Raw genomic sequence first — 10,902 nt, forward strand, 5'->3', positions numbered from 1 at the left:
GGGGAAATCCAGTGGTCTGTGTATGTATAGAACGTAAATAAAATATGGGTAAGGCTGAGAGTAAATGGATATTTTAAAGTCGCCTGTGCAAAAACCACATGGGTTTTTGCACAGGCAAGGGCATTGGGGTAAAGGGAAGGACAATAAGGGAAATTTGCAAGCTGCTCACTTTAAAGGAATGTGACAGAATGAGTTTGCCAGCTTGTGTCAGACAGCCATTGACTTGGATGTTGAATCTTCAGCCCTTTTGCTCCGCTGTTTTGACTTGTACCCCCCTTTTAAACTTTTGTAAACTATTCAACTTCATTGTTTCCCGAGGAAAAAAATTGTCTCGGAGCCATGCAGATGAAACGCAAAAAAACACTCGCCTTAACAATGAGCTCAAAAACAACACGGAAAGGTCATGGGAGGCAATGTGGTTGCGTTACGGAAAGTCAAAGAAAGGTTGAGGAATTTTAAAAGTGGACCAAGGGGGGGGGGACTTTTGTGTAATTCAAGTCAGTGTTATTTACAGTATGTACTGTAGCCCTAAATCATAAGTTTGTCTCAAGGGGCTAACAGTCTGCACATACAACTCCCTCTGTCCTTAGATGACAAATTCCAAAAAGTAATGAAAGGAAGTTGACAGAAGCAGCAATATCACCACACTGTGAACTAGGTGGTGCGAAATTAAGGCTGGGCGATATGGTCTAAAATTGATATTGCGGTATAATGTTGAAGCACAGACGTATATATAATGGTGTATTCGTTTTTCCTAAAATGTCAATATAAATGCTTGTGAAGCGGTGGAGCACTGCTATGGCAACTGCATAGCATCATTTCAACGAAGCTTAATTCACTGTAAACCGCTGTAAAATGTGTGGTTATTTACAGAAAATGACTAATTCAAATGAATAGGAAATAAATGATTGCATTATTCAAATACGTCCTTTGATGTTTTAATGATGTATTATAAGCTGCTTAGAGCTACTGTTAGGAAGTTAAACGGGTCATAATTCCCTCTCTAATATCATTTTATATTGCTGTGAAAACACCTTCTTTAAACGACTGTATTTATTCAAGGTTCTCGGCAAAAACTACATTATTTTACAAGATTTGATTTCAACACATCATGATAGCGGCATTTACCTTCGCCCGATACAAATTTTTACTGAGTACTACTTGGACGCACCATGCAAGTCAACGCAACCTCCGTTAACGGAAATGAATTACAATACAGCGACTGTCTTACTCAGTTAGTTGTTCCAAATGTTTTGAAGGTTGTTCCTCCACGGCTTATTTTGGATATGCAGTTGTGACAAATTGTGAGCTTTATGTCTTCACTTTCAATAGCAGCCGATCGATCGGTGCAGTCTGTTCAAAATTCACACCAGAAGGCAAATTCATACCGGTGTTCTTTCTGTACAATTTGTCCCTTCCACCCCTATGCTAGAAGCTTGGTGACTTGGTGACCTCTAGCAGGGGCAGATGGTGAACTACTTTAGCTTTTGAGCTAACTAGTAACACGCTCGCACGTTGGGAGCATGCTAACATTAGCCAACCACAAAGCTAGCTGGTTTTCTAACTGGGAGTTGGCAATCAGCCAACAGGTTAGAACAGTTTATTCAAGAGCCATATTTGTACCATTGACTCGTATCTCATGACTGCAGCCTATGCCTCTTTTATGCAGCACTTTATACTCCAAAGGAGGTTTCTGTAAAAGTGGAGGCTTAGCACTCATTGCATGGCCTCTGTGGGTGCTGACGCTCCTCAATGAGCAGAGGCTTAGTGGATCTGTTCAGTATGGAAACCGTCTCCCGAGGCTGTTACCTCTCCCCGACAGCCTTACTTCCACTTTTATGATATCTGACAGTGAGCATACCCTGGCGTCTCCGTTCACCTTGTCCCATCTTCCACTCCCCCCCCCTTAGCGCTCTGCCGTCCTCCCGTTATCTCACCCATTGTCCATTATCTCCTGGCCTCTAATCCGACTCCTCTGCCACTTTTGAATGACACCACAAAAAAAAAGCAATCCTTCTCTTTCATCGCCTACAATCTTTCACTTTTCCTTCCGTCCTTCACGCCCCTCCGTCCTATGATGGAACGGAGACGGACGCTGACCGGAGGACGCATGGTAATAAAGAGCGTCCGCCGCCTCGTCTCTCCCGTGATGGCCATCTTGCTTCTGTGAAGTGTGGATAACCTCCAAACTGCGGAGATTATGGTGACAGTGTAATCCTGAACCCAACGCAACCTGCTAGAAGGAGAAGGAGACGGGGACAAGAGAGAAGTAAGGTCTCACCACGGTCCTCCTTGGTTGTTTTCTAACTCTCAGTGGAGTTGGAGCCTGCTCGAGATTTCAACTATGACAGGCCTGTCAAAGCAGCTGGTGAGATCCGACCTCTGTGATTCCGCCCATCGCTGTGATTTTCATTTAGACAGGTGCATCGAGTGGGAGACGCCGCAAAGCCCCATGCATTATGCATCGACAGCCGAGATCATTTATTTGTCTCCTCTAAAACACACCCGACCTCGTTGAGAAACTGTTTGTGCGTCATGCTGGGCAGTTGACAGACGGGCCTCGACCTGGTGAGAGTCTGATCCTCATGCCTGGACGGATGATTAGTTCGCTGAGGTAATCGCGGCTCTTTGAAGCGACAGCGACGAATAAGGTGTAATTATAACCCCCCCGTGACGACAATCAGGAAATAGCTGCCAGAGAGCGGAAGTCAAGAATATAATGACAGTTGGCACTGGGGGATGTCTGGAGTGGAAGTATTGTGCAAGTTGCGGAGGAAGTTAAGAGGGGTGGGAAAAAAAGAAAAGAGAGCGAGAGAGACGACGGATGGATTTGCTGAATGTGAAAGCGTCCCCTACAGGGCAAGGAGAGAGGCGGTAAGGTGGTCACAGACAGGAAATGACTTGGAGATAGATAAAGAGTTGATATGTGATGAAGAGATAGGGTGGTTGGCTGGAAAAGGCAGATACGAACAGAGGACAGACGGGGAAAAAGGCACGTCTGCCATTCAGAGGAGCCAATAGGGGTTAACCTGCCAGCGCCAGAGACCACAGGGGAATTAGATAACCTCAGCTGGGCTGCTGCATGAAAACCGCCAGCTTGCCCTTGGCGGCTGCGGTTCTGCACGCATAGACACACAGAATACAATGAAAATGTCTAAAATGATTCTTGGCACATAACGGGGATGATTTCACAAATTGCTGCGCGTCCAGCAGATATGCTGTTTTTTTTTTTTTTTGTTTGTTTTTTTAGATTTAGCCTTTTGATTTGTTTTGGAACATGAGACTTAATTCAACGGTGTAGATATTCAGCCGAAACGGAGATATGTTACTTGTGCAGTTAAACGGAACACTAGTTACAGTAGCGTTAAGATAAACTGATTTTGACTGGTCAAAGTTCAAAGGTCAAGAGCCCTGTGGCCTCATGTCCGTCCCACTCTGGTGAGCGCGATATCTCAGGAACGCTGCGACCGAATTTCTTCAAATTTTGCACAAATGTCTACTTGTGTTTTTTGACCACCAAATTCTAATCAGTTCATTGTTGAACATTGTTTTTGGCAATTTACATGCTAATTTTGACAACTTCACACACATTTTCACACTTCTCATTTTGGACAGACATAGATCGAAACTGCAACTTGGCTTGGTTGGCGGCGGCATACAACAGTGAGGTGGTAATTGTAGTTCTTTTAGTTGTAGTGGTTAATTTATAAAGTTTTTATCTAAGCTCTGTATTACGAAAACTGGAGACCAGGCTCCAAGATGGTGCCCCATTAATTATTTTTCACCCGTGATCTATCCGGAATCTTCGACCTCTGTTTTAATTCGACATCACTCCATGTCATCAACCTCTAACTTCCATCCCAGCCTCCCTAGACACGCCATGCAGCCTGAGTGATTCATCCTCCACTAATCCATCATGAGGCTGTGGGAGTAATCACTCCATTGGCTGGACAGTGCGTTGACGTGTCGTGCGCCTTGTGATTGTGCTGATGGCGTTTGTGGGCATCTGGACGAGTCACGCAGGGTTCAGCATCTTGTCGGCATTGCGCACTCGTTCCCTTTGGGTCACTGAAGTTAAAAATAGGCAGGGGGCATGACTTGAAGCGCAGGAGTAAGAGGTGAACAGTGACAAAGTTAAGTAAACCCCCCCCCGGCCTATTCACAATACAGCATAGCAAGCTACTGTAACAAACCCAGTGTGTAAGGCGGACTGCAGCCATGACCACGCCTTTTTTTTTGGAGCAGTGCTGGCCAGTGTTGCCTTCATTGGGGAAAAACCACGCCTTAATCCAGACTTTTGGAGGCGAGGTTGGTACCATTGAGAGCCTGACAGATAAACTGACACGGCTGTTATTGTCAGCCGATATTAGCTTACTACAGATGTATCGATATCTGAATACATGTTGACTGATAATCAGCCAGTTTGAACATTTAAAGGTACTTTCACTCTCCCCTTAGCTCCTGCCGGCCAGACACTACGTCAGTGCAGACACACTGTTAGACCCCCCCCCCCCCCATGAGATGCTAAAAGATATGAATTCCTCCACATAATTAATTTCTATTAGATCATTGTACCTCATTGCTAATTGAAGTCTAAATGCTACAGGGCCAAGTAGGGAAAAGATTTTCTTGAGCTAAACGTTTATCGACTGTAATTGGGATTCGGTCTCTTAAAATAGTTTCCAACACTCAAGCAGAGCCTGCTTCATTTTATATGAGAGAGATTCCACAAGGTGAACAACACTTATTTCCAATTCATTCCATTGATGCAAAACGGAGACAGTAATCTTTATACGCAGCGTTTGACAATGACACAATAATAGTACTAGTGGCTAAGTGGAGAGCAGGACCGTCCTTCAATCAGAGGGTCGGTAGTTCGATCCCCGGCTCCGCTAGTCGCACGTCGATGTGTAGCTGTGCCTACGGTGTAGAAATGTGATAGAATCTGAATTGTAAGTCGCTTTGGAGAAACTATAATGTAATGTAATGTACTGGGAGCTTGCTTTTTTCATAACTGGCAGAGTTTAGAAAAACTGATTGTTTCCTGGAAACAGTATATTGCTACGACTAGAACGTTTCCACTTCTATGTGGCTCAACAAAATAGTTTCATATTTGGTCTCAGTAGGGTTGTTTAGTCCCTACAGAAACCCGGGCCTCTTTGATATGTAATGGAGTCCGGTATTATTTCCATGTCCGCGTTCGCTCCTTTCTGTCCTGCTGTCTACATGTCAACCGCAACCTCAATTTGCTCACTGGTTTGCCTCCGTTGTTGAGCCGAGTCCCCAGGAAGAGCACTTTTTTTTTGTAGTTGCCCGACCATGGAATACAACTTCTAGGTCTGTCTGGCGATGCTGCAAACAACGTTTTCCCGCAGAATTGGGAATGAGACATCTGTAAATCAGCGGATGATTTTTTTGGAGTTAAATCAGCTTCCCAGTACGAACACTTGAAGGTTCTCTAATTGAAACACAATGACATGAGTTGATCTGACTGAATCGTCACTGTTGCACATGTGCAGTTTGCCCCATTGCAAAACAAACTGTAAGGTTGTGAGCACATCAGATTCTGCAGGGTCAGCACGTATTCTTCTCTGCATCCACATAGAGTCAGCAACAAAAACAGAGGTTTTCATCAAGACGGTGTACTTTAATAGACCGGAGAAGTTGCAGAAGGACAGTACACCCCAAAATCAAAATTGGGTGAAATATTGGCAAGAAAGTGGCAAAAAGACATTACATTTGAAAAACCTCTTTCCAGGAATCATTACCTAGTTAAGTCGATATAATCCACAGACATGTGAACAGTTTCATAGCAGTATTTTCTTTTCACCAAACTACACCCCGCTAATGATATCGCCGCGCAGAAAGAAGCACGTATCTACTCATGGACAAGAACTGCTGCGTTAACCCTAAAACTGATTAAACGAGTAATAAAAAACTATTTAAAAAAGAGAGAAGCTTTTTTTACTCCTAGTCCTGAAAGAAGGTGAGGGTTATTCCACTGGTAACAAACCAAAATGTCTGAATGTTTTAAGGCTGATGTTTGTTGGTGTCATCTCCCCTTAACGATTCAAACCGCTGTGCGACTTTCACACGACAAAAGTATCTCCATTGATTTCTGTAGAATGTCCTGTAAAATGTCCTGGAAAGTGATTGCTGGTAGAGTGTGAACCCTGTTGAGTTTCCTCCGTAAACATCCTCCCATTGTGTTGCCACTAATCTGCTCTGCTGACTGCACTGAATCTTGAAACACTTGGAACGCTTATATTGACAAGTGCAAGGGATTATTTCATTGTGCAGTTATCTAAAGCTGTGTGGCTAATTTGAGCACTTGGGGAAAATGCCCTCTTTTTCAATGACAGAAAACCAGCCGACCACCACTTATTGTCTTGCCGCTTTGTGTGTGTTTGTGTGCCATTAATTCTCTTTCTTCTTATTTCCCAGTCTTTGGGTTTCCAGTGCTCCATTGTTTTACTGTGAGCACTGATTTCCCCCGACATCCTCAGCCAGTTGCCCTGCCAGGGGGATTTACCCTCCCACACACAAACACAAACGCAGATGAACACACAAGATATACGTCGTCAGTATTTCTTGGAGGGAAAACAGAGCAAACTAATTGGCGCACAACGATTCCAGCTTTTTTAAAATCATATTCACTTAAAGAGATAACCCCTTTCAAAAGTCGAAGAACCTGGAAGTTTTGTACCAAATCAAGAGCCTGAAAACTTTTAAAAATATAAGCCTCTCAGTTATGGCACACAACCGCCCGACGAGCTATGTAAACATCAATGCAAGAGTAGGTTGAGGTCAGAAAGAACCAGACTGGCTGGTAAACGGCGATAGTTCAGTAGCTGGCACTGCGAAGCAAAGCCTCTGATAAATAAAGAGAGTTTACCCAGAGGCAACCTCCCCAAGTTCACACTGTCTGTCCCAAAAACAATAGCTTTAAAAGGGGTTTAAATCAGACAGTCAAAAGTATGCATCTCAGCTTTCGCTAAAATACAATCCTGGAATAAGCCGAGTGTGTCCTTGCGGGCCCCTTTATCTCCTCAGGGTTCCAGGTTGTGTTGTCTTTTTGGGTCCTCATCATCTGTCCCTGTTTCATGGACAACTCTTTGTGATATACTTTGAATGAACAATTGGGGAATTAGCTTTTTTTTTTAATTGTCTCCAAGATTGAGATGAGGATATTATTACTGCTCTCATGTCTGTGCATTAAATACAGAAATACAGAGCTGGAGTCAGAATAGTTTAGCATATAAAGTGGAAAAGGGAAAACTTGGCCGTTGTTTGTTCAACATGAAGAGAAATGTAAATGTGACAATTTGTGATTTTAGTAAGAATCGCATGTTGGAGCTAACCGCAATTTAGCTTAAGTCGGGACATGTTTAGCCTAGCTTAGCATAAAGACTGGAGGAACATGGGGAAACAGCTGGCATCACTGGGGCTATTTAACTCCACCTGAAATCATTTCTGTTCTCTACATGGGCTAAACATTGGTTGGTGTTTTTTATTTCAATTTTCGCCAGAGCCAGGCTAGCTGTTTCCCACCTGTCTTTATGCTAAGCTAGGCTAAGAACGTCGTGAATTTCCTGCATTTTCAAACAAGCGACTTTCTCCTGCTTCCAGTTTTAATGCTAGGTGAGCCACGTCCTGACAGATCTGTAATGCAGACCTATTATTGATAGATTATCTCAGTCTGAGAGAGACAGAAAATTAGCGTATTTCCCAAAATGTTCCTTTTTAAACCATTTGTTCTCTCCTCTCATTCCCTCCTTGCCCAGGGCGAGTCTCTTTCTTCTCTTCCGGCACGGAGAACCTCCACCGCGTGGAGAAGGTGGCGTGGGGGACACGCTACGCCATCACCGTGTCCTTCACCTGCGACCCAGCACACGGCATCTCGGACCCCGCCATGCCCTGAGGCCCCCACGGGCCACGCCCACTGCTCACTGGCGCGGGAAAAGCCCTGCAGAGAGGGTGACCAGAGGGGAGAGACAAGAAAGGAGGGGAAGGAAGAAGTGAGATTTTTACTCGTCACATTGGTGTCCCACAGCTGCACCGCCAATATCATATGTTATTTTCCTTCATTTTCACTTGCTGCCCCGCACGGATTTTGCTACAGAAATAAAGCACACACATTCACTTCTTTCTTACTTTTCTTACTTTGTAACTTTTATCCAATTTTCTACTGCGGTTTCTTTTTTAATACTTTTTTTTTTATTGCATAATAAATTGCGTAATTGCTAGATTTAGTCATATGTGTATATTATTTATACACATAATCTGTTTCTTTTGATCATAAGGAGGACGGCTCAAGCAGAGATTTTCTCTCGACTGATACCGTGTCAGAGGAGCTTAAGTGGGATTGTGTGTTTTCTGTGTCGTGGTGAGTTTTTCATTTTGAGGAGTGCTGTCAATTCCTTGGTGAATCTCCTTCTGAATCAACCTTTCATCACTTAAGTCCCCACTCATACTCGCCCCCACCTCATGACCCAGGAGGCGTTTTCTTCTAAGAAGAACCCTCTCCTTGTCCAGGAGTGATTGCTCTTTCTAGTATGTTACCAATTACTTCAGTGTGGTCGGTGAGGACGGTTTGAAATAAAATGCTGACGTGAAAAGTTCTCGTCTCTTTGCCTCATTTCTTCACTACCTGAGCACTATGACTTAGAACAAACTATACTGAACCATACCTAATACCATAGTATTTATATATGTATATAGTATCTATAAATAGTTTCTCTCTGCAATATTAATTTCAATCCATCACAAACCCAAATATCCTTTTTTTACAGTTTCTAGGCCTTTAACAAAGTACGTAACAGCAATCCAGACAGCCTTATGGTTAGCCATAGGATAATCCTGGTTAGCTTTTTTGGTTGCATGCTTATGCATACTTCCATCTTCTATCTGTGTGTAAAAGTTACTACCAGTTACAAGATAAACGTTACACAACAAACGTAGTGTTACACTTAATGTTTTGATGTCGTACACCTTTTCGCATTTCATGTGTTTTTTTGCTGTCCGGACTTTCTTATACAAATTTGCATTTGCCAAAAAACACGATTTGGGCTGGCATTCTGAACATGTCTTTGTTTGTGCAGTCAGCTCTATCACATACAGTCAGTTTAAAGTACCCGCAGCTGTTTCCATTCTAGGGCCATACCAGGGGGTTAGCCCGTTTCGTTAATTCACATATTCGTTAAGTTGCAAACCCTGCAATGACATTTAAGAATTTTGAACGTTTTTTTAATTTAATTTTATTCTACCTTCTCTAGGCAGCCAACTGCTTTCTTTTGATTTCTGAACATGACAAAGTATATTGGCAAACGTTTGAAACTTGTAAGAGTTGGGCAATCCTTCATCAATTCATTTGTGTTTCATTGTGGTTAGGAGGTAATGTTTAATATTATTGCATTTTGGCCCACTTGAGCCAGGAAATGGCTGAAAACGTGTTATCGCCAGACAGGCCACAGCAGGATGAAGCGTGCCTTGGGCTGCATTCATTCAAAATCCAGCAGGTTAGTGAGGTGTGGATGTATTTATTTGTGCTTTTAGAACGTAACCGTCCTTAAACAATCAGAAAATAAAATTGATGGGAAATGGGCTAGAGCTCAGGCAAAGTCAGACTGAAGATAGTAACAAGTTGACAATTCTACTTTTAAGATTCTTGGTACTTACGTTATTTTTTTCCCCAAACAATGTGGGAATAACTGCCTCCACTAAGACCTAAATGTTTAACAGCAGATCTTAATTCAAGTCACAAACTCAAACGCCTACACAGTTTTTGATAGCGGTCACGGGGCAGAGTGATGGCTTTACTAATGTTAAAACTCAAAGCACAAAAGAGCAACTATCTGTAAGATGGAAAGTCTTCAGTTTCTGTCGAACAAAAGACAATATGACAGACTCCTCTGATGGCATTTTAACACCTGAAGAAATGACACATGCATTGTGTTCTGTCATTTAAAGTCACCCTGCAGCTGTGAATATCATTTTCACTTCAGAATGTCTCCAAAGTGAATTTACGATGTTTAGTCAAAAGGTTATTCTGAAAGTTGTATCTATTTTTGACACCTCTCTTTGTCCTTTCTGACTACAAGCTGTTTTGAGTGGTGGGTTCTTATGTTCATAAAAGTGGCACTGCACCATTTTTATGGATTCAAATCATTTATTGTATAACCTCTTTTGTGGCTCTGGGGACATTTGGCAAGTAAGAAAATACTTCACTCAAATGTTCTCAGCTGTTATCAGCGGGAAATCTCTAAAAACACACTGTATTCTAACCTTCCATAGTGGAGCATTTATCTGCTAAAGCACAAGATATTCCATATTTCAGAGTTGGTGGAGACCAAAACAGAGCTAATAGGACAGTGAATATTGGACTTACATTCATCAAGTGGCCAGAAACACATCTGCATCCAGTAGATGTGTAAATAAGAAACACGTTCTCACTCCCAACTCTTCTAATGCCAACATTTGGTTAGTGGCCCTGCGCTTAAAACTGTGATGCTGTAGGTATATTTATCATGTAAAATAACTACACTTGTTACACAACTGGCGTCAGTAAAGTCCAGAAGTTACTAAAGTATGATAAAATAAGTCCGATTTAACTTGTGTTTCATACAGGACATGATCAGCGGTCTCCTGGGTGAAAGTCCTGTGTTTGTTTGACCCTACGCTTACGTTCTCGTTCTTTATTCTTCATCAGTTGCTCCGGCTGTCTCATACCGACGCAGATTGGCACTGACGTTGGCAGTGAGACCGGGTTGAAGTAGGTGATTATTTGCAAACGCATTATAAGGTTGTTGTGTCGCCCCAGGCAGCCAAGAAAAAAAAATCTATATCCATAATGAATGCACACATACGTCTAGTTTTAATGAAACTTGCAGAGACTGCATCTTA

The 10,902-nt window shown here is 42.7% G+C and overlaps 1 protein-coding gene across 1 annotated transcript in view; it reads left to right on the forward strand.

Annotated features, from left to right (window-relative positions):
• Window positions 1-8,618, forward strand: part of ogfod3 (2-oxoglutarate and iron dependent oxygenase domain containing 3) — a 20,114-nt gene extending 11,496 nt beyond the window's left edge. The window contains exon 9 of the mRNA XM_031843358.1: window positions 7,785-8,618. Coding sequence (XP_031699218.1) covers window positions 7,785-7,921 — 137 coding nt within the window. The 3' untranslated portion in view covers window positions 7,922-8,618. The remainder of the gene's footprint in view (window positions 1-7,784) is intronic.
• Window positions 8,619-10,902: the final 2,284 nt, after the last annotated feature.

The sequence above is a fragment of the Anarrhichthys ocellatus genome, unplaced genomic scaffold (genome assembly GCF_004355925.1).
Source record: "Anarrhichthys ocellatus isolate YVR2014 unplaced genomic scaffold, GSC_Weel_1.0 scaffold4, whole genome shotgun sequence".
Taxonomy (NCBI): Eukaryota; Metazoa; Chordata; class Actinopteri; order Perciformes; family Anarhichadidae; genus Anarrhichthys; species Anarrhichthys ocellatus.